We start from the raw sequence: 24,391 nt of genomic DNA, 5'->3' as shown, positions 1-24,391 counted from the left end.
GGGGCGTCCAGTCAGTTGACACCTGAAAGAACACAAATGTTTTCAGTGTGGAGCTGTGATGTATGGGATTTTTGTTTTTTTTTGCCATATTGCAAAACAATAAACGTTATTTGCCAGCAGCAATTCAGGGAAGTAGTAGAATGAACCAAGCAATGGGCATACAGAAAATGTGATGCATACATGTACAGGGCTGAGTACTTTTAGACAAAATAAAGTTGGAAGACTTGTGTGCGCTCATTCTGGCTTCTACTGTGATAGTCGCAGTAACAAACCTCACTGCTAAGCACGGTAAAGTTCACTACAAACGATATTTCTCTGTGGATAGTGTCAAATGGTTGGCAGTTTCATTCCCTAACTTATTGCACTGTTTTCATGGCGCACCATGAAGGTTAAACGAAGAAACGGCATAATTCAGTGATATGGATGGGAGAAAAGAAAACTGGCGTGGTCGATGCGCCTCACGCAACTCGCAGAAAAATAAAAATCTTGCACTAATAAAAAAAGCAAACAGCGCAGTGATCACCATCACTATAGCAACAACAGTCATGCGAACTTGCGGTAGACGAGAGCAGCTAAACGGAAGGGCAGCTGCTGCCACGTATATACTCTGAGTCATTTCTTTTGCAAGTCGTGTTCTGGAGACTCATCTCAGCAACTGAAGCTTGGACGTAGTCGACTACATCCAATTCATCGATGAATCGAATGCGTAAAGACATTTGAATATTGCACTGGAATTTAGGAGAACAGTCTGGCGCCGTTGAAGTGCCGAAACCTGTTCTATTTGGATACGTGGACGTATACATACGGCCGAAATTTGTTGACAGTTTGTTGAAACCTTAAAAGCTGAGATGAATTGGCGCAACAAGGAAATCAGGAACAACACTCTTGCACATCTTTTATGCGAAAAGGCAATGCGCAGTCCGTCTACAGCAAATTTAACACACTGTGGGCAATATATTTCGTCTGCCTTAGCACCAGGTACTGATTTGCAATCTTCCAGTGCACGCTAATTAAGATAATTTACAATTCAGGCGCACCATTGATCGAAAGTGCGCCTAGCGTGGCAACCACGCAAGAGTAGATTAACACAAGACTAAAAAAAAAAAGCGCTCAGGGGATGTAACTTGCTGCTTTTTTTCTTCTACTCCCCTATTTTAATTTTGCGCACAACAAGGGGCACAACAGTATGTCGATATTATCAGCAACAACGAGCATTAACTCAGTCGGCTGCGCAGTAACCCTCTATGCCGCTTGCCGCTCCTCAATGCAGCTACCCTTGAACATGGCGGAAACGTGCGCGGCGGCCGATAGATGGTAGCATTTTTTCATAAGGTCTATATCATTGTCAGGGCAGCGAGACTGTTTGCATTTTGCTGTTAAATGACTGCCACTACTCTCCCATGGCTGTGATGGCTGCACTGACTGCACGCGTGATTTCTTTTGTGATGCGACGGTGACAGCACACGAATCATGAAAATGAGTGCCCGTTGCTCTGTTCGACTGTTTTTGGGGCCTGTTGCCGCTGCTGTTCCGCTCCACAATAATGGCGACCGCCACTCCAGTGAAGCGACGATGTTGCCGTCGCTGGCATGCTGACCGACGACGACATATTATTGGAAGTTCTCGATGAATACGGAAATAGTTCCGGCTGTGAAACTCATGAGCAGCTGCTGCCGCCATGTCGCACTGTGCAAGAGGCCGCCGGGGCTCTCGCTGTGCGGGGGAATTTTGCGTTGAATCACGCAACATTGAGCGTGCACAACACAACTTGATGGGACTGAAAAAAAATGTAATCGTGCAAATTCCGATGAAGAAACAAACAAAAATAACACAGTTTTTTATGAAATAAAGGTATGTGTATACCTAGTACATTTTTTTGTTTTCATGGTAAATTCGATGATCCGGAATTCGGTTAACTCTGACATTTTTGCTTGTCCCTTGCGATGCGGATAACAAGGTTTTACTATATGGAGCTTCTTGTCATGGTTGAGTATACGTAATAAGTAAATAGCGTTGTGCGCTAAAATATTGTATGTCTAATTTCTTTTCAGTAAAATGCTTTTTATAGCTGTCTCCAGTATTTGATTCCGTTCAAGTAACTACACGACTGGAGAAATTATCCCATTAATTTGGGAATGGTTTTAATTTTAGTGCTCAACTTGAAATTGCTCAACCTGATATGTAGTAGAACCCTGCTGTTACGTTATCGGTTGCTGTATTTTCATTAACTAGTCCTATTTGAGTACCCGTATGATCTCATTCAATACAGAATGCAGCTGTTACAAATATTGCCATATGGCGTGTTGCAAATGTCACCAAGGGACGTTGGTCTACCCTTGGCAGCATCTTGACCGTATATGTTTTTAACATGCGCGAAGTGGCGATGACGTCCAGCCAAACTGGGACTCCACACTCCATCAGTGCATGACTGTCACTGTGTTTGGCGGCTTCTGGTGAGCTATCCCCGAACCGACGCCATGCGTGCTTAAGGGTGGCCTGAATTTTGTTGTGGCTATTGGTGCAGTTCCATCACAGTAGCGATGCGAGTGCAAATGACCAATGATGCAAAAACGAAGTTACGCTGTGGCAGGTGTCGCTTGAGCAGTGCTGTACAAGATGTGGTTGCGTAGGTACGCTCCACAGTTTTTGGTTCTGTCTTCCACTTTTTTCATGTTGTTTGCCATCTGTCTTCCACTTTTTCATGTTGTTTGCCATTTGAAAGACAATTTCTAGGCTTAATTTAGGATTGTGTGAAATAAAAATGTCACTCTGAAATCAATGAAGCGCATGTGTGCTGTAGCTTTGCCCGCTCCTAATGCCTGGTTTGGTCTTGGTTTAAGGAGTTTAATGTCCCAAAGTGACTCGGGCTATGAGAGACGCCAATGTGGAGGGTTCCAGAAATTTCGACCGCGTGGGGTTCTTTAATGTACACCAACATTGTACAGCACATGGGTGCCTTGCTTTTCACCTCCATCGAAAAGCGTGCAGCTGTGCCTAAGATTTGATCCTGCATCCTTGAGTTTGGTAGTCGAGCGCCCTAACCGCTCAGCCACCACAGTGGAGCCAAATGCTTTGTCTTGAGAAGCAAAGTCAGTTAAACAAATTTGATTTAATTTTGGTTGCCACATGTGGGAGACTGCATCTAAGAAATTTCGTATTAAGTGCTCGTTGACTCGAGGAGATGTGACTCTTCTTATGATTGCTTTGCACGATGCTGAATGAGGGTTAGTTCAAAGCGTTCCTGAATGAGTGTGCACTTTTTGCTTAAAACTTAAAAGTGGTGTTATAGTGATTCTTGTTCACCTTGACTGTTGTTGAACCTCTTGTTTTCGCAGCTGTGATAACAACGCCCAGGAGGCCATGACACGGTTGAACGACTTGGGCTACAAGAAACGTGATGCTCCACTACCCAAGGGCACGCCTATCAAGCAGGCAGGGACACCTGCCAAACTGCCCACTGTGGAGGTCCGCAGGCCTTCTCAAGTGGTTCCACCTACCAAGGCAGATCGACAGAAATGTGTGTGTCCTTAGCAGAGTTGGGAATAATGTATTAATGCAACAGCGTTAAAGGCCCCCATTCTCCTTAAAGACCACCGTCAGCTTTGGCGCTAGCTTTGTTGTGTTGGTGTTGGCATTGTGTGCAAAACATCACAGGCATGCTTTTCACAGGTGGTAATTGGCAGGCGACATGGCCGGACACTGACTGATCGGTGGGTTGTGTGGCATTGCAAGACCTCATGTTATTGCCGAGATGGCAGGAGCTGCAAACTTGGACAGCCTATTTGAGGTGGGGATTGAACTCACTGGGACCCCTTCGATCTCAAGTCAGACATGCTACTCTCGTACGGCTTGATTAAAGCAGTCCTTATATCTATGTCAGGTGATGTTTCACACAATGTGGTAGCTTACGACTGCATTCTAATAAGTATATATGAGATAACAGAGGCACAGATTGAGGGATTAGTGATTAAGCGAGTAGCAAAGTGCATGTACCCGAGTGAGTATCTACTAGGAGGAGCTGCAGACTGGAGCCATTAACGCTGTCATGCCATATCTTTAAAGGTGGCACTTAATGAAACCGATAGCAAATGGGAAGGTGCACCTGGCAAGCAGTTATGTATGCAAGAAAGCTTTGGTCATTCCTTGCTGATCCATTGTTTTCTTGACTGTCTGGGATTTCATTGGAAAGAAATCTCATGAGTTCTCTACACATAAAGATTAGACGTACCAGCTTACTCTCGGGAAAATATTTTCGCATCCTGACAGCGTTTTTATTTTCTGATATAAAATTGATAAAGGATGGCCAATATAACTTTTTTTTTTTTAAAGTGTTCTGAATTGTTGAATTTATTCTAGATGTTTGTGGAAGGCCAGATGATTGCACCGACTGTCAGAAAATATTTTATTTCAAAATCACTCATGCCTTAGAGAACTAGTATAGCACACAGGAAAGTGCACAAAAGATTTGGAAGTTGAAATTTTTGTTGAAAGAGCACCAGAACAAGAGGGCAAAAATTTATGTAGGCTGATGGCAAAAATGTTACTATTGGGGAGCTAAAGGTTTTTTTTTATTCTTGTGACCTTGGTGCATTATTTTTGGTCAGAAATATTTTTGGTTGCTTGCTTTTGCATTCTCTGTAAGCCTATATAAAAATTTATTTTCGTTTTGATGCTTTTGCAACAAAAGATTTCAAATTCCACAATTTTTTCATGTTTATCTATGCATTGTATTTTTTACATTATGAGGCAGGTTCAACATAAAACACTTTTTGGTAGTTGCTATTCCCTGGCCCTCAATAAGTACCATTAGAAGAATTTATAAAATTAGTATAATACTTCTGGGGAAAAATGTTTTCCAATCCATCTTTTACCTTTTACGTTGGAAAATAAAACAGCTGCCACAGCATCAAAATATTTACTGTAAGCAGTCCAGTAAGTGCAGTCTTAAATCTAGGAAACCTGGGACATTTTTTATCAGAAAATTCCGTGGTCAAGAAAATGCTGGATCCTTTGGCATGGGATGGCCAGCTTGTGAAGCGTATTGTAGCATGTTGTGGCAAAGCTTTGCCGGCCATTCCTTCATATCATTTTCCACTAGACATGTTGGCAGCTTTTCTCTTATTCATTAGTGGCATTTCAATTTTTTTTTAGCACAGGACAGTGTTCAGATATATGACATCATCTTCATATTGGTCACCTTTAAGTGGTTCGAGAAAGTGTCAGTGGCAGAGCTGTTTTGCATATATAACTGCAGTATCTGCTACAGAGGTGAGCATTTGTTTTCAGCTATGCAGCCTTGCCAGCTGCAGTGAAAAAGAGAATTGAGGCGGCACTTACCCTCCGCCTTTAAGGGTACGGCACATCGGCGTTAATAGCACCCATGTGCAACTCTCCTTGCGGTCTTTGCTCGCGTGTCTGCACTTTGCTACTTGCTTAATCACTAATACCTTAATTCTTACCTCTATTAAATCGCACATACATACAGTTGAACCCAGATATATTAGTTATATCGGACTCATGGAATATTCCCTTGAAAATCCCATGTAAAAGTATAGGAAAGCTGCGTCGTATATCGAACTCAATTTCACCGGTCGATCAATATATCTAACTCCGCACCACGCACTGGAAGGTGCATCTTCCCCAAAGATGATCGCGTCACCCCGGCTGTTTGTCTAGTGACATTTTCAAGCCACGCGCCAAAGGAATGAAAGGGAACAATTCGGCGACGGCTGGTCTAGGGCAATGCCGCGTCCTTCCTCAAAGGCGCGCACATCTTCGTTTGCCGCGCCGTGCGTGACCACCGGTATGGAGTGGACGCAGCTGCCAATACAGCCATGGTGTTCAGAAGAGAGGAAAAACGCAATAGAGCAAAGTGCAAAGATGCGCCCACTCTTCTGCCGAGCTTCGCTCCCCTTCCTCTCTCTTTCCCAATCTTCGTTAGCAGCAGCACGCACTAAGCATGCGCAGACAAGCCTCTGAACCCGCTGCGCGCAGCAAGGCCCCGTGCGGTGGTTGACGTGCGATGCACATCTCATGTCTTCGTGCTATACGTGCGTAAGCTATGGCAGCTGCAGACGCTGAGAAGAGCAAGATTTTCTTTTTTTTTTTTTGTGAAAGTCGTCTATTATTGTTGCACTGAACGTGCTGCATAGCAATAAACTACAGTGACTGCAAATGTTAGATAGCGTCACATTTTTTTTTCTTTTTTCTTTTTTTTTTTTTTTTTTGCGAGAGTATTATCTTTACACGCAGTCAGCTGCGATCATGACACTGGCTTTTAGCATTGTTCGCTTTAGACGGTATTTGCAACTATAACGCTTTCCAATGATTTTGTGGCAGTGGACTACGCTTGCCCCAAGCGTGGCGTGGTAAATCGAACCAGGCTTGTGCAATCAAGCCGTCAAGGGCGCTCTGCGAAGTTGGCTCCCCGCCGCCATAGGAGCTATCAAAATTGTTGGAATCATTTTGTAGCGGTAAAAACAAAAGACACAAAGAACACGAAACACAAGGGACACCATCTAGTGTCCTAGCGTCCTAGTGTCTAGTGGGTGTCCCTTGTGTTTCGTGTTCTTTGTGTCTGTAATTTTACCGCTACAAAATGATTCCAAAAAGAAATTGCCAACTAGCCCAACTTGAAGTTTTAATGGAGCTATCAAAAGTATAGTCAAAAGACAAACATGCCGTGACGTTATCCCTGTGCAGCATCTCGATGCGCTGCCAATAAATGAGCTCTGGATATGATGGCCAGAACGGAAAGATGCGCCGCTGACTAAATGCTGTTTCACATGCAAGCGAAAACACTTGCGATTTCTGCCACGGCGACGCAAAAACGATGTTGTAAGCTGTCGTGATGGCTCTAGCATCGAGAGCGACGCAGTTGCAACAAATTTGAAATTTTTCGCTCTGCCGCTGCCGCTCATCGCTGGGTTCGCTCAATCGCTTGCATGTGAACCGGGCTTATTTTTTTTTTTTTTAAATTCTCTGGAGTAAAAGTTGAGGGTGGGTTCATTATGCGAATGGGTTGATTACGCGACAGATACGATATCATTTTTCACATTACAACCAACGTCTCAAGTCGATTTTTGTATATCGAATTATCGATACATCAAACTATTTCGCGATTCCCTTCGAGTTCGATATATCCGGGTTTGACTTTATTAGCTTACAGTCGTAAGCTACCACAGCATGTGAAAGCCCACCCAACATAGATACAAAGCAGTGTTTTAATCAAATCAAGCTGTACGAATGTGCCTGTGTAGCCTTGAGGCAGTATGTCTAACTCGGGATGCAAGGGTCCCCACCTCGCCCTCCATAAAGCTCTTGCCATCTCAGCCATGTCATGTGGTCTCATGATGACCATCCGATCAGTGCCTGGTCATGTCACCTGGCAACTACACCTGCCAGAGGCGTGCTCATGATTTTTCACTTATGGTGCTGACAGTTACTACTACAATATTGAAGCTGGGTTATCTGCTGGACGAGAGCTTTAACACTGTTGCATTAATTTGAGTGATCTTCACAAGTGAGAAAGAACAAGTTCGAAACAAGAGAATTTCTGCTTGTTTTGTGGTGCAGTGGTGTCACGACTGCACGAGCAGTTCCCTGCGGTGTCCCAGACATTGCTCAACATGGCCCTGGAAAGCAGCCAGTTCAATGAGGAGAGAGCCAAGCAGTTCCTCAGAGCCATGACCCCGCAGGACAGGTATATTTTTTTTTATACATTTTTTTTCTTCCTGAGCTCAAATTCAGATGAAATGGCATCATACTTCTAATGGTTTTCCACTACAGTGGTGACCTTGTGGTTTGAGTATTGGCCTAGCATTTGCCTCATATGCAGGCAGTGCAGGGTTCCGCTGGGTGCCCACCACCAGTTCTCGCATTCTCGCATGCGACTGAGATGCTGCCGCGTGTTCGGAGAGCGCTCAAAAATAGCCGCTTCGCGGGACAAATGTCAACAGTATCAAAAGTGAAATTTCAGTTATCAGACTACACACTAGATAGTATAGCGTGTCCATGAGCGACACGGAAGGGTTCGAAATCGGTGCACGAAGTCATCGTTAGTGGGCTGACGATGCTCAATGGACACGGTAGGTAAAGAGTTAAAATGGTGCTCTCAGTTTGTAGCATGTCATTTTAGTTACGTATCTGTCACTGGTTGGATCTTTTACGCTTCGTTTTTCTTGTCCTGTGTACTTTTGTATGTAGCTGCAGCTGCAGAGGAGCTCTGTAATAAAACCTGTGTGTCCCACGAGCACTGCATCGGCTATTTGAGTATTTGAAGTAATACTGAAGTGGGAACTGAGGGCTGTTATACATATGGCTTCAAATGTCTTCAACAATCACCTGCTCAATGGTCCATCAAGTAGACAGAGCAAAAGGGGCGTTGTCATTATTTCAAAGGCGTTGAAGTGATAACAGCTTGCACTCCAAGATATGCTCTTCTCATAGCTGTGCATTCTGCATTCAGAGCAGTGCTATGACCAACAAATTATTTAATTAGAAAACTAAATACTACATATATGTTTGCAAAAAGGCTGCGCAGAGAACCATAGTTACGGTGTCATGTAAAAAAATGGGACACTTACTTGCAAGAAAAGGCACATGTGTAACTGCAATATGACTAGAAAGGTTGCATTAATTTTGAGGATGAACCACAGTTTTACTGTCAAGTAAAAAACAGGACACTTACCTGCAAGAAAAGGCACATGTGTAACTGCAGTATGACTAGAAAGGTTGCATTAATTTTGAGGATGAACCACAGTTTTAGTGTCATGTAAAAAATAGGACACTTATTTGCAAGAAAAGGCACATGTGTAACTGCAGTATGACTAGAAAGATTGTATTAATTTTGAGGATGAAGCACAGTTTTAGTGTCATGTAAAAAATAGGACACTTATTGCAAAAAAAGGCACATGTGTAACTGCAGTATGACTAGAAAGGTTGCATTAATTTTGAGGATGAACCACAGTTTTAGTGTCATGTAAAAAATAGGACACTTACTTGCAAGAAAAGGCACATGTGTAACTGCAGTATGACTAGAAAGGTTGCATTAATTTTGAGGATGAAGCACAGTTTTAGTGTCATGTAAAAAATAGGACACTTATTTGCAAGAAAAGGCACATGTGTAGCTGCAGTATGACTAGAAAGGTTGCATTAATTTTGAGGATGAACCACATTTTTAGTGTCATGTAAAAAAATGGGACACTTATTTGCAAGAAAAGGCACATGTGTGACTGCAGTATGACTAGAAAGATTGTATTAATTTTGAGGATGAAGCACAGTTTTAGTGTCATGTAAAAAATAGGACACTTATTGCAAAAAAAGGCACATGTGTAACTGCAGTATGACTAGAAAGGTTGCATTAATTTTGAGGATGAAGCACAGTTTTAGTGTCATGTAAAAAATAGGACACTTACTTGCAAAAAAAGGCACATTGGTAACTGCAGTATGACTAGAAAGGTTGCATTAATTTTGAGGATGAACCACAGTTTTAGTGTCATGTAAAAAATAGGGCACTTACTTGCAAGAAAAGGCACATGTGTAACTGCAGTATGACTAGAAAGGTTGCATTAATTTTGAGGATGAACCAGTTCTAGTGTCTTGTAAAAAATAGGACACTTACTTGCAAGAAAAGGCACATGTGTAACTGCAGTATGACTAGAAAGATTGCATTAATTTTTAGGATGAACCACAGTTTTAGGGTCATGTAAAAAATAGGACACTTACTTGCAAGAAAAGGCACATGTGTAACTGCAGCATGACTAGAAAGGTTGCATTAATCTTGAGGATGAACCACAGTTTTAGTGTCATGTAAAAAATAGGACACTTACTTGCAAGAAAAGGCACATGTGTAACTGCAGTATGACTAGAAAGGTTGCATTAATTTTGAGGATGAACCACAGTTTTAGTGTCATGTAAAAAAATAGGACGCTTACTTGCAAGAAAAAGCACATGTGTAACTGCAGTATGACTAGAAAGGTTGCATTAATTTTGAGGATGAAGCACAGTTTTAGTGTCATGTAAAAAATAGGACACTTGCAAAAAAAGGCACATGTGTAACTGCAGTATGACTAGAAAGATTGCATTAATTTTGAGGATAAACCACAGTTTTAGGGTCATGTAAAAAATAGGACGCTTACTTGCAAGAAAAGGCACACGTGTAACTGCAGTATGACTAGAACGGTTGCATTAATATTGAGGATGTTTAAATTTTTTCATAATAAGTAAATACAGTCGAACCCGGATATATCGAACTCGAAGGGGATCGCGAAATAGTTCGATATATCGATAATTCGATATACAGAAATCGGCTTGTGACGGTACTTACGATGCGAAAAAACGATACCGTATTTGTCGCGTAATCAACCCACTCGCATAATGAACCCACCCTCCACTTTTGCACCCAAGAATTTGAAAAAAAAAAAAAAATGGGTAAAGGCCAGCTTGCTCACATGCAAGCGATTGAGCAATCAACCTCAGCGACGAGCGGCAGCGACAGAGCGAAAAATTTCAAACTTGTTGGAACTGCGTCCCTCTTGCCGCTCGAGCCACCGTGGTAGCTCAAAACAAGGTTTGTGTGTCGCCGTGGCAGAAATCGCGAGCGTTTTCGCTCGCATGACGATGGCGCGCGTCACTCCGTTTCGGTGGTCTCATCCACAGCTCATTTCTTGGCAGCGTGCCAAGATGCTGCGCAGCGATAACGTCCGGGCGCGTTTATCTTTTGATAGCTCCTGCGGTGGCGGGGAGCAAACTTGGCAGAGTGCCCGTGATGGCTTGATTGCACAAGCCACGCCGCGCTTGGGGCGGGTGTCATGATCGCAGCAGCTGACCGCGTGCTTTCGTTGATTCGTACATGCAGGATAAACGACTCCCGCAAAAAAAAAAAAAAAAAATACTGCCGCCGCTTAATGTCCGGACAGCACAACGATAAGAAAGGATGACTCTCAAAAAAAAAAAAATAGAGAGAGCTGCCGCTTCTTAACGTCTTCAGGCGCCATAGCCACATCAGCCGCCGCGCGCTGAGGCGCAGAGGGTTCGCAACACGCGCTGGCGAAAGCATCCGACGTCTGTCTGAAAACGGGCTTAGCTGGCTTGGTGCATGTGTAGCGCGTGCTGAAGGAGAGAGATAGCTCGGCAAAAGAATGGGCACACCCACGCACATGGCTTGCAAATGTCATATGTTGGCGCGTGGGAAACGATAACTGCCTATGCGTGCGCCTTTGGGGAATGGGCGCGGCACTGCCCAGACCAGCCGTCGCCGAACTGTTCCTTCTCATTCCTTCCACGCATGGCTTGAAAACGTTGCGCGGCAAATGGTCAAGGGTGATGCGATCGTCTTTGGGAAAGGCACACTTTCCAGTGCGTGGTGCGGAGTTCGATATATCGAACGGCCGGTGAAATTAAGTTCGGTATATGACACGGCTTTCTTATACTTTTACATGGGATTTTCAAGAGGATATTCCGTGAGTTCGATATAACCAAAATTCGATATATCCGGGTTCGATATAACCGGGTTCAACTGTAGCGTATTGTTGGAATTTTAAGTGTAATGTGGGGTGGAAATTTTTATACATGCAAACCGTTGATGGCAGCTGTGGTGCCACTAGTGCTCAGTGCTGAATTACTGAACTTCTCAGTGAACCTTCTTGTGTAACAAAAACACTATTCTTTCTGGCTCAACGGCAGAGTTTTAGATTCTCAAGGAGCCTCACCTCTGTTGCCGGTTCAGTGTGATTGTGTGACACTAGTATTATTTAATACGCTGTAAAGAGCCACTTCTAACTAGACTACGTACCAAACACTTGTTTGCCAAGTTTGTTTAGTAATAATAAGGGAGTAATTACTCATTGACATCCACCCAAGTGCAGTCATACGGCTACAAAGGAAAGCTATACAGCTTTCTCAGAAATTTTGTAGTTAAAGAAAAAAATCGTCTGGGGATCGAACCCGGGACCATCGCCTTTCCGGTGCAGTCACTCTACCAACTGAGCTAAGCAGGACAGTCAGCAGATCAGGTGGTAGGGTGAGAGTGAATTGATCAATAACTCGAAGTGGGAATGGTGTTGGTCGAATATATTGCAGCACAGCCCCTCAACACCCGCTACTCTGAGTCTGCCCCCAAGTCTCAGCTGCTGCCCCTTCGACGAGGAGGCTGAGATACGTGCCAGCCGGCGACTTCAAGGGCTTGCTCCTGAATTTGGTCTGTTGCCGAACTCCGGCTCTTCACGACATACAATGGCCCAGAGTACCACGACCCAATGTCAACAGACGGACTCGTTTCTCGCACCGTCCGTGGTGTATCTACCAATGGCTCCTCGAGCGGTTGCCCCATTCCATGGCGATGCCTCTGAAGATGTGGAGAATTGGCTGGAACAGTACGAACGTGTGGCCCGCCACAATGGCTGGAATGCCGAAAACTGTCTTCAGAATTTGTATTTCTGCCTGGACAGTACGGCTCGGCACTGGTTCGAAAACCACGAGGCCTCCCTTACATCCTGGGACACCTGTATGGAAGAGCTGCGACGGACGTTCGCCAATCAGTATCGGTGACAGCGAGCAGAAGACCTTCTGCAAACAAGAGTACAACGCTCGACGAAACTGTAACAAGTTTTGTTCAAGGCGGCATACGACTTAGCTCCCGAGCCGACCCCCGTGCCACTGAGGAAAAAAAGGTGCGTGCACTCATGCGGGGCGTCAGGAGTGACATTTTCGGCGGGCTTATTCGGGATCCGCCAACTACAGTGGCCCAATTTGTAAATGAGGCGACGAACATTGAGCGAGCCTTGGTTACACGAGCGGACCATTATCGTCGCCTTACTGGAGGTCCCAGTGTTTCGAACCTTTCAGCTGCTCGCTTTCCTGTTGGCTCCCTCGGCAACGTAAACCTACGCGAGATCGTCCGCGAAGTTGTACGCAAGGAAGTGCGGCAGCTGCTTCCACCTGCTGATGGTACGGCATCCTGCGCCCTCACGGATGCTGTCCGTGAAGAAGTACAACGTGCCCTTTATCCACAGTGCTCCGTTGCTTCTTCACCTACTCAGCCCGTTGAGACGTACGCATCCGTTGCTAGTTGCCCGCCGCCGCAGCAGCCACCACTGCCGCCTGTTCGCTGTCAGTACTTTCCTGCACAACCCCGCATCCCTGTGTACGATCTTCGTTTGCAGCAGCAATGGATGAGCAAGGCCGACGCGTGGAGGACAACCGACCAACGCCCGCTATGCTTCCACTGCGGAGAAGCAGGCCACGTCTACCGTCGCTGCCCTTACCGTGAGCTTGGTCTTCGCGGTTTCCAGCGGAATGTTCCCCGCCCGGAGTTCGGCGAGCAACCCCGCGACATTGCAGATTATCTGCGCCGTTCACCACCACCGGTACGATTCTCCTCTTCGTAGCAATCGACGGGAAAGCCTGTCCCCTCATCGGGAAAACTAAGCCCGGTGACGTCTGGAGGTGACGTTGCCGAACCCGTTCCTGTCAAAGAGCCTCCATGTTTTTCGCCCCGCTCCCCCATGCGAACCGGCGATCAACCCGACGACCTTCCCGACGAACTTCGCGCCGAACTTCCCGCCGAGCTTTCCGACGAGCTTTCTGACGAATTTCAAGACGAACTCCCCGACGGAACTTCCGACGACCGTCGCGCCACAGTGTACAATAACCTTGATGTTGTGATCGACGGATACGACGTGACGGCACTCGTTGACACTGGTGCAGACTATTCTGTTATGTTTGGGGAGCTGAGGCACAGGAGGCAGAGAGCAGGCGCTTGACCAGGCAAAAGCAGCGGCGGCCCAGAACCACGCGCACTCCGCACGAACTTCTTCTTCCCTCTCCAGAACTGACACGGTTAGCGCGGGTTAAAGAATGCCTCGTGGTTGTTTGGGCGATTAATAAGCTCAGACCCTACTTGTACGGACGCCCATTTCAGGTGGTTACCGACCATCACCCTCTATGTTGGTTCAGCACGCTGAGAGACCCTTCAGGGCGACTTGCACGGTGGGCCCTTCGATTGCAAGAATTCGGTGCTACTATAGTTTATAAGTCCGGTCGCAGGCGCACAGATGCTGACTGCCTCTCAAGAGCCCCTATAGAATCAGCATCTGACGGTCAAGACGACGAGTATGAATACGCTTTTATAGGTACCATAAGCACGGTCGATATGGCAGCATGGCAACGACACGACACTGAACTCCGTGAAGTAATCGCCCATCTGGAAGGTCAAGAAGGCACCATTCCACGCGTCTTCTTTGCGCGTTCTACCCGCATTACGTCTTCGCAACAATGTGCTATACAAGAGCTTCGCAGTGAGTGCGAGGTCTTGGCTACTGGTTGTTCCGGCTGACCTACGTAATGAAATTAGGGACGCTTGTCATGACGACCCAACTTCCGGGCATTTGGGATACAGCTGAACACTCACACGAATTCGTTTTATTACTGGCCTCAACTTGCTAAGACTGTCCGTCACTATACCAGGACCTCCCGCGAATGTCAAAGAACCCGCAGGACATCTTCACCCCATTCCGCCGCCTATGACTCCGTTCCAGCAGGTAGGCATGGACCTGCTCGGACCTTTTCCTACGTCCAATTCGGGAAACCACTGGATTGCTGTTGCTACGGATTACCTCACGCGGTATGCTGAACAGCGGCTGATGTAGCGAAGTTTTTCATCGACTCCATCGTCCTTCGTCACGGTGCTCCCGAAGTCTTGATCACAGATCGCGGTGCCGCGTTCGTGTCCCAGCTAATGGCAGAGATCTTGCGTTTAAGCAACACGCACCACCGCAAAACTACCGCATACCACCCCCAAACGAATGGGCTCACTGAGCGCCTTAATAAGACTATAGCCGACATGATATCTATGTATGTGGACGTCGAGCACCGTACATGGGACGACATTCTTCCCTACGTAACTTTCGCTTATAACACTGCAACTCAAGAAACAACCGGGTTTTCGCCGTTCCGCCTGGTGCATGGTCGAGAGGTGATTACCATGCTTGACGCCATGCTTCCCCATGAGCCGGAGGCCTACTCTTACAACGATGTCCATCTGGTAACCCAACACGCGGAAGAAGCCCGACAGTTGGCACGACTACTCATCCAAGACTACGCATCCAAGACTTTGAGTGGACTCCCGTTCGCCGTCGCGGTCTCAGCGAGAAGCTCCTAAAACATTACTTTGGCCCATACGAGGTCGTTCGCTGTATAAGCGACGTGAATTACGAGGTGATTCCGATTGTTCCGAGCACATCTCGTCGGCCCCCCTCATTCTGAAGTAGTGCATGTGGTTCGCCTCAAAACTTATGTGAACGCTAGAACCACGTATTCTGACTCTGAGCTCTGCTCAATTTAACGTTTCAGTTACGCTGCAGCCTTTCAGGGGGAGGAGTAGTGTAACCCGCGCTAACTGTGTCGGTTCTGGAGAGGGAAGAAGAAGAAGTTCGTATCGACGCAACAACTTTTCACTTAGTCCGCGACGGCGAATTGGTGTCCAAATTCACACTTGGTCTCCTGGGTTGTACTCTGCGTGGCGTCGTCGTTAGTTGCATCGTCGGCTGTCGGTGCGCTGTTGGTCTTTAATACACAGACGTGCGAGTCGTCGGGCTTCCTCTGCATGCTGCAGGTAGGCGGCGACGTCAAGGTTGTCCTCGTTGGTTACGTGCGGCAGCTTTGCGTCGAGCGTCGTCGTGGGCTCCCTGCCGTACACAAGCTTGAACGGGGTCGCTTTGGTCATTTCCTGGACTGCCGTGTTATACGCGAAGATCACGTATGGCAAGATGGCGTCCCAGGTCTTGTGTTCAGCATCGACGTACATGGCGATCATGTCTGCGATCGTTTTGTTTAGGCGCTCCGTAAGGCCATTGGTCTGGGGATGGTAAGCAGTTGTTCGTTGATGGCTTGTATGACTGTATTTCATTATGGCTTGCGTCAACTCTGCCGTAAACGCCGTTCCTCTGTCCGTGATGAGCACTTCTGTGGCACCGTGTCGCAAAAGAATTTGTTCGACAAAAAATTTGGCGACTTCTGCCGCAGTACCATTTGGTAGTGCTTTTGCTTCGGCGTAACGGGTAAGGTAGTCAGTGGCCACGATGATCCACTTGTTACCCATAGACGAAGCTGGAAAGCGGCCGAGGAGATCCATCCCAATTTGTTGAAAGGGCAGGTCTGGGGACGAAATCGGGTTTAGTAGTCCTGCTGGTCTGATAGGTGGCGTCTTGCGTCGTTGGCGCTCACGACGTCTACACGTAGTGGGCAACTTCGGCAGCCAGTTGCGGCCAGTAGTACTTCTCCTGGATTCGACGCAACGTGCGTGCAAATCCGAGATGGCCTGCTGTGGGCTCATCATGCAATGCCTGCATAATTTCCTGCCGGAGGTTTTTAGGCACTACAAGAAGTTGCGCAGTCCTGGTGGGTGCGAAGTTCTTCTTCACGAGGAGGCCATTGTTTAAAGCTAACGAAGATAAATGTCGTCTGAACACACCAGGAGGGGAAGCGGTCTTTCCTTCTAAGTAATCGGCTAGCACTTTCAGCTCAGGGTCTGATCGCTGTTGTTCTGCGAAACTGCTGGCGCTTACCGGTCCCAAAAAGGCGTCGTCGTCATCGTCCTTCGGGGGGCATCGACGGGAGCGCGTGATAAGCAATCTGCGTCGGAATGCTTCCGGCCCGACTTAAAGACTACAGTCAAGTCGAATTCTTGAAGTCGTAGGCTCCATCTGGCAAGGCGGCCAGAGGGATCTTTCAAATTAGCCAGCCAGCAGAGCGCGTGATGGTCGCTTACCACCTTGAAGGGTCGGCCATATTGGTATGGACGAAACTTAGAAGTGGCCCAGATGATTGCGAGGCACTTCCTTTCGATCGTCGAGTAATTGACTTCGGCTTTTGAGAGGGACGTGCTAGCGTAGGCTATTACTTTCTCCTTTCCGGCACTTTTCTGGACGAGAACGGTTCCTAGGCCCACACTGCTCGCGTTGGTATGAATTTCGGTCTCGGCGTTTTCATCAAAGTGGCCAAGTACAGGGGGGCATTTCAGGTGGCGCTTAAGTTCGTCGAAGGCTTCTCCTTGCGGCGCTTCCCATTTAAAAGGTACGTCAGCCTTTGTAAGCTGCGTCAACGGTTCGGCGATGCGCGAAAAGTTTCTGACAAATTGTCGATAATAAACGCACAACCCAAGGAATCGGCGCACAGCTTTCTTGTCGACAGGGGGTGGGAATTGTGCGATTGCAGCTGTTTTCTCCGGGTCTGGGCGAACACCATCCTTACTAACGATGTGACCTAGGAAATGCAGTTCTTGCGAAGTGACACTTTTCTGCTTTTAGCATTAGTCCCGATGACTTGATGGCTTCCAGCACTGTCTGCAGTCGTTTTAGGTGATCTTCAAAGTTTGACGAGAAGACAACAACGTCGTCCAAATATACCAAACAAATTTGCCACTTCAAGCCTGCCAGGACTGTGTCCATTACTCGTTGAAATGTGGCTGGTGCGGAGCAGAGGCCAAATGGCATCACCTTGAAATCAAAAAGACCGTCCGGTGTGATGAATGCGGTGTTCTCACGATCTCTTTCGTCAACCTCAATTTGCCAATATCCGCTCTTCAGGTCCATCGATGAGAAGTAACTTGCATTGCAGAGCCGGTCGAGAGTGTCGTCGATGCGAGGAAGTGGGTAGACATCCTTCTTAGTAATGCTATTCAAGCGGCGGTAATCAACGCAGAAGCGAAGTGTGCATTCTTTCTTCTTCACCAAAACGACTGGTGCCGCCCAGGGGCTCTTCGATGGCTGGATTACATCATCACGCAGCATTTCCTCAACTTGATCGCGTATGGTCTGGCGTTCTCGCGGCGATACACGATAGGGGCTTTGGCGCAGAATTCTGCCGTGTTCATCCGTTATAATGCAGTGCTTGGCCAGTGGTGTTTGTCGTACCTTCGATGATGACGAGAAGCACTCCCCGTAGCTTCGAAGAAGACTGAGAATCTGATCTTTCCTGCTGTGGGTCAATGCCTGGTTGATGTCAAATGTGGGCTGACGGAATTGGTCCGGTGCGTCTTCCAGCGTTTGGTCGTGGAGGGTGAATACATCTTTGAGGTCCGTTAATCTGTCGAGAAAAGCGATCGTCGTGCCCTTGTTGAGATGCCGGTATTCTTCGGTAAAGTTGGTTACCAGCACCTGAGCCTGACCTCTCCGGAATTTCGCGATGCCTCTTGCGATGCCGACACCTCGTTCTAAGAGCGTTTGGATATTTCCTTCGACAATGCCTTCAGCGGTTGCAATATTTGCGCTACCTACGCAGACTACGACGCTTGATCAGGGCGGCACGGTCAATTCTTCATCGAGGACGTTTAGAGCGATGTGTTGCGTCGAAGTCGTCGTAGCAGGAATGGCTTTGTCTGCGGAGAGCTTGATGAGCTTGGATCGCAGGTCAATGATAGCCCTATGTTCATTTAGGAAATCCATGCCTAAAATCACGTCGCGGGAGCACTGCTGCAAGACCACGAAGCTGATGGGGTACGTACGCCCATTTACGGTTATTCTTGCAGTGCATCGTCCCGATGGAGTAATCAGGTTGCCACCTGCGGTGCGAATCAGCGGGCCATCCCAGGCGGTGGTAACTTTCCTGAGCTGAGAGGCTAACGGTTCACTGATGACTGAATAGTCAGCTCCGGTGTCTACTAGAGCAGTGACTCTGCGGCCGTCGACATCAACTTCAAGGTCACATGGGCCTTGGTGTCCGATCCCGGCTCCGTCGTTTCTTCAGGTCATGGCCGGGGCATACCGTTGTTACTTCTTTGGGCGACGGTGTCGACTTGCACTCTGGTCGTGTTGTCGTCGATGTCGTCGTGTGGAGCGGTAATGAAATAGTTGCATCGTCGTTAGTGGTCGTCAGCGACAGAGGATCTTCCTCTTTTCGCCGTTGAGCAACCTCACCTCCAAAGGTTGCTGCCTTTAGTTTCCCCTGTGCGGGCTTGGGGACCTTCTGCACATACGCTCATCATAGTTACGGCCTGGCGACGCAAAGCGGGCCTTGTACGGCGATGAAGATCTGAACCGTCGGCTTGGTGGCGCAATCTCACCGCTACGCAGATAGCTGTCGATTTCTTGCGGTCGTTCCCCTGGGCGTGGTCGTGGAGCGTCGACTGCAAATCCGCAAAGACTGATTCGTCGGTGGGGACAGTGCCGCAGAATGTGACCGGCCTCACCGCAGTGGAACCATAATGGCTGGTTGTTCGCTGTCCTCCAGGCATCGCACTTCCTGGTGCTTGGGGGTCGTTGGTAGGCTTGGCGGGCGGGGGCCAAGGGGCGGCTTTCAGGAACAGGACGGTAGCGGCGAGGGCTTGGGAAGTCATCACGTTGGGGCGCAGGGCGACGTAATGCAGCAGCATAGTTCATCGCTGTTGCCTCTTGTGCTGGAACTGTCGCAGCCATTGCTTTAGGAACGCCCAGCGCCTGTTGGACTTCTTCACGGACGACGCCCGCGAGCGTTGCCACCTGGGGTTGTTGCGATGATGGTATCAATCGGCGGAGCTCCTCTCGCACGACCTCCCGGATGAGGTCTCGAAGGTTCTCTCCGCTTGCAGATGCGCTGTGTGGGTTGAGCAGTCCGACTGAAGTGGTCGCTCGTAGTGGCGCATCTGAGTGGGCAACATCTTCTCGTTAGTAGACGCCTCCATTTCAAATTTCGCCACGGTTTTTGGCGGATTTCGGACAAGACTTCCAAAAAGCGATTCTTTAACGCCTCGCATTATAAATTTGACTCTCTCATTTTCGGTCATGTTAGGGTCGGGGCGACGAAAGAGGCACTTCATCTCCTCAACGTATGCCAGGACAGGCTTGTTAGGAAGTTGAAGTCTTGACTGAAGGAAGGCCTGGGCTCTTTCCTTTCGGACGACGCTTGAAAAGGCAGTAAAAAACGCTTCCTTGAAAATCTCCCAATCCTTCATAGCTGCCTCATGATTTTCAAACCAAACTCGGGCATGTCCTTGAAGAACAAAGTAGACCTGCCTAAGTTTTGCAGCGTCGTTCCAGCCGTTGAATTCTGCCACACGTTCGAAAAGGTTCATCCAGTCTCCAGCATCTTCATCCGGTCGTCCATGGAAGCAGGGGGGCTCACGGGGTTGGACGAAAACAACTGGTGCTGTAGGTTGGGCCATTGTCAGCGTCAATGCCTTCCGAGATCGAATGGGGTCAGGCAGCAGACCGTGTTCGGGTTGTAGGCCTTGAAGTCAGCGGCTGGCTCGGTGTCCTGTAGGCTGGTCTTCCAGGGCGACAGGAACACGGCTTGGGTTTTCGTTTGAAGGATCAATGGCAGCGCCTCCACCAGATGTCACGTAGTGGTGACAAGGCCGTACACGCCAAAGAAGACACAGGCGTGATGGTACTGAAATAACTTTTTATTGGGGCTGACTTGCGCCCGCAAAAGAACTAAGCAACTCGGCGGCGGCGATAGCAACAAACGTGCTCGTCGGTCGTCGAACAAAGAATGCCCGTCACACTCGTCAACGCTCAAATTAAAGGCTGCTCAGAACAATCTAGATAACGTCGCAAACAGCTACCAGCACAAGCTGGAACATTGTAGAAAGACACACGAGTGGCCGGAATCTTCGGGACAGATCTCGGTGCATCTTGCGCTACAACGAAACTGATAAAGGTGTGACTCGCGACATCGAGCATTAACAGACAAAGAATGCAGAACTGATGCACGATCCAGAATCAGAGTGATAAGGCCGTATGACGGCGGCTGTTAAAAAACAACAAATACAGTTTTGAAGGTTTCACGGCAGTATTACAGAAAACATGAAGCCACGGTGACAAAAATAATATTGCCGCATTCCTACTCAATCTCGTGGCGCCGTCACGTGGCCAAACTGCATTACCGGACGTTTTAGCTGGCCTTAGCCATGCTAGCGACCCGGTTGTTCTTAGTCTTCCTCTCTCGAGCTTCCGACTGCCTAGCCCGCGTCCCAGTACACTGATTAAACCTACCTTGTGGGAAAAACTACTTTGGCTGCTCTGGCTGTTTGACGGTGACATTTGGTGGAGCCGTCCGGGGTATTGTCCCATGTACACTGACTTCAAAGGCACCTTTGAAACCAGTTCCGAGCGTGTGGACACAACACCTGTCCATTAGGCGAGCTGTCGCCTGCGAGGCCTACAGCCTGAGTTCAGCTGCCTGAGAAAACCTCCAAGAGCCATGTCTTCTTCCATGGGCAGCCATACTCCTCAGCAGTCTGGAATGGTCCTGTCGCTTGTTCTCCACACACCTCGGTCAGCATCTTCATTCCATGGTGATAGGTTCGAGGATGTGAAGACTGGTTGGCCAGTTTTGACCGTGTGGTGGGCTTCAACCAGTGGGGCGATGAGTGCAAGCTACAAAACATCCAATTCTCATTTCTGGATTCGGCCAAAATGTACAAGAATTATGAAGGTTCTTTTACCACCTGCCAAGCTTTTCGTCAAGATTTGCTGGTGACATTTTGTACCAACGAGAGGAAAGAGATAGCTGAACTTGCCCTGCACTCAAGATCACAGTAGCCAAATGAAAGTGTTGCCATGTTCACTGAAGACATGACGCGACTCTTCAACCGGGCTGATCCAGCTATGCCCGAAGCCAAGAAGGTGTGCTACCTAATGCGGGGTGTAAAGGAATAGTTGTTTGTTATACTTGTCTGCGACCCTCCGACAACTGTGGCTTAATTTATGAGAGGCAATGGGTATGGAGCGCTCCTTGCAAGAGCGGGGCGACTGGCTTATGTAGCAACCACCCATCACTGCACGCCTACATCGCTGTCCACTGAAGAACTTTGAGAGTTTATGCTGAACACTGTGCTTGAAGAGCTCCAGAAACTCAACTTCGAAGCTCCACAGGCAAGCGTCGTTGCAGTAGTGGACGTGGTCCAAGATAAAATCCAGCGAGTGGTGCAGCGACCTCCAGTAATCCCGCAGCTGGAGCCCTTCACAATGACTTACTGCGATATACTACGAAAACCTGCACCAGTGTCTCAAGCCTTTAGTTACCTCGTGTGATGTTCCAAGTACCAGCTGTGCCCGTCCCACAGGAGGAATTCAGGCCCGCCATCTGTAAAGCACACGTGTGGCGAACATGCAACAACCGGCCATTGTGCTACCAATGCGGGGAGCCCGGCCACATTCTGCGCAATTGCCCCCTACCACCAAATTCGTCTCGGGGTTTTTTTTTTCTGACACACTTCGACCGCGTTACGGTGAGCGACCGCAGGAGATCGAGCATTACTTGGCGGCTAACGTGCAGCCCCCAACCGCACGACAACACCAGTCCCGATCCCCATCACCTAGAAGGTTCTCTTCTCCCAACTGCCCATCGACCCCTAGCCAGTTCAGAGGCATATCCCCACAGTGGGAAAACTAAAGACGGCGTCCTCTCGGGGTAGGGCCGCCGCAGCTGTACAGAATCAAGAACCTCTACCCAATGATTTGCCGTGACGTGCCGACTAACGGCGACTTGACCCGACGAGACTAACGACAAACTGCGAAAAACTGGTTTCCGCTGAAAGTACAGTAACCGCCGACAACTGTATTGTGAAAGCATTCATGGACACCGGCGCTGATTTTTCGGTAATGAGCAGCCATCTGGCCACGACCCTCAGACAAGTGTTGACACCTTGGACTGGGCTGCAGGTCCGGACAGACTGCGGCCATGTGGTGACGCCAATTGGTGTCTGTACCTCGCAAATACAGATTCGCGGTGTAGCTTTCCTCGGCTGGTTCGCTGTACTCCTGTGCTCCAAAGACCTGATACTCGGTTTGGATTTCCTCCTTTAGTATGGCGCTGTGATTGACTTTAAGCACCTAATCGTTTTGTTTGCCACCCACCGCACTCTTGATGCCGAACCCGAGCAACACATGCCGAAACTGCAAGTCTGTGACTATCATGTTGTGATACTGCTAAGAGCCAGCATGTTTGTAACTGTAGAGTGCGATAGCAGCCCCAGTACTTGCAGCATTGCCGAAGCCAACATGTCACTGCTCCTGGCTCGGCAAGTCTGTGTAGCTCGCAGACTTGTTGAACTGAAGGACAGGTGAACCGAACTTTTGGTGATGAACTTTAATTGTGAACCGCAAAGTTTGGTGGTGAGCAACACAACGATTGCGTATTTTGAAAAACTCGCGGGCGCAGGACAGTATCATCATCATCATCTTCAACCTGACTATACCCACTGCAGGGCGAAGGCCTCTTTCATATTCCTTCAATTAATCCGATCCTCTCGAAGCTGCATTCACTTGACTCCTGCAAACTTCTTAACCTCATCTGCCCTCCTAATTTTCTGCTGTCCCCTGCTACGCTTTCCTTCCCTTGGAATCCAGTTTGTTGCCCTAAGCGACCATCGGTTATCTTTTCTTCGCACTACATGTCCTGCCCATGCCCATTTCTTCTTTATTTCCACTAGAATATCAGTGACTTGAGTTATTTCTCTGACCCACTCTGCACACTTCCTATCTCTTAACGTTATCCCTGTCATTTTTCTTTCCATAGTCCTCTGTGTTGTCCTCAACTTAAGTAGAACCCTCTTTGTTAGCTTCCACGTTTCAGCCCCTTAGGTGAGTACAGGTAAGATGCAACTGTTGTATACTTTCCTCTTGAGTGATACCGGTAAGCTGCTAGTCATAATCTGAGAGTGCTTGCCAAATGCGCTCCACCCCAGTCTTATTCTCCTTGTTATTTCCCTTACATGGTCCGGATCTGCGGTTACTACCTGTCCTAAATAGATATATTTGCCTACTACTTCCAGTGCTTCGCTACCTAATGTAAATTGCTGTTCCTTCCCTAGGCTATTGAACATTACCTTAATTTTTGCAAATTGATTTTCAAGCCTACTTTTTTACTTTCCTGTCTAGGTCACCAATCATTCTTTGCAGTTCATCCCCTGAGCTACTTAGCAAGGCAGTTCCATCAGCAAGTCGCAGATTACCGAGGTATTCTCCGTCTCCTCTTATCCCTAACTGCTCCCATTCCAAGTTTCTGAATACTGGTTCTAAGCAGGACAGTATGAGTTGTCTATAATTAAAAGGTCATTAGAAAAGTCGACTACTCCACTTAAAACTGACGTCAACCCAGACCTCCTGCCTAATCAAAAACGCTGCCTGGAGATCATTATCGACTCTTTCCAGGACTATTTTGCATCAACCTCCAGGGTTAGACAAACACCACTCACAAAGCATCGAATTATAGTCGATGAGAACCAGAGACCATTATGTCAGTCACCTTATCGGGTGTCTCCAACGGAGCGGGATGCAATTCACGGTAAAGTTCAGGAAGTACTCCAGGACGATGTGATACAGTCATCAAGGGCCCCATGGGTATCGGCTGTTGTCCTAATAGCAAAAAAAGATGGGACCCTATGGTTCTGCATTGATTACCGGCGTCTAAA

General features: G+C 47.8%; 1 protein-coding gene and 1 pseudogene across 2 annotated transcripts in view; both read left to right on the top strand.

The window, feature by feature from the left end:
* The window catches only part of LOC146203539 (uncharacterized), a 110,825-nt gene that overhangs the window by 37,863 nt on the left and 48,571 nt on the right, over positions 1 to 24,391 (top strand). For both annotated transcript variants that reach the window (XM_084588834.1, XM_084588836.1), the window contains exons 7-8: positions 3,336 to 3,517; positions 7,576 to 7,702. In XM_084588834.1, coding sequence (XP_084444960.1) covers positions 3,336 to 3,517; positions 7,576 to 7,702 — 309 coding nt within the window. The remainder of the gene's footprint in view (positions 1 to 3,335; positions 3,518 to 7,575; positions 7,703 to 24,391) is intronic.
* On the top strand, positions 8,079 to 13,521 carry LOC146203540 (uncharacterized; annotated as a pseudogene).

This window comes from Amblyomma maculatum, chromosome 1, assembly GCF_055883805.1.
Source record: "Amblyomma maculatum isolate TAMU_Amacu chromosome 1, ASM5588380v1, whole genome shotgun sequence".
NCBI classification, from domain to species: Eukaryota; Metazoa; Arthropoda; class Arachnida; order Ixodida; family Ixodidae; genus Amblyomma; species Amblyomma maculatum.
This window is presented reverse-complemented; position numbering and strand designations above follow the sequence as displayed.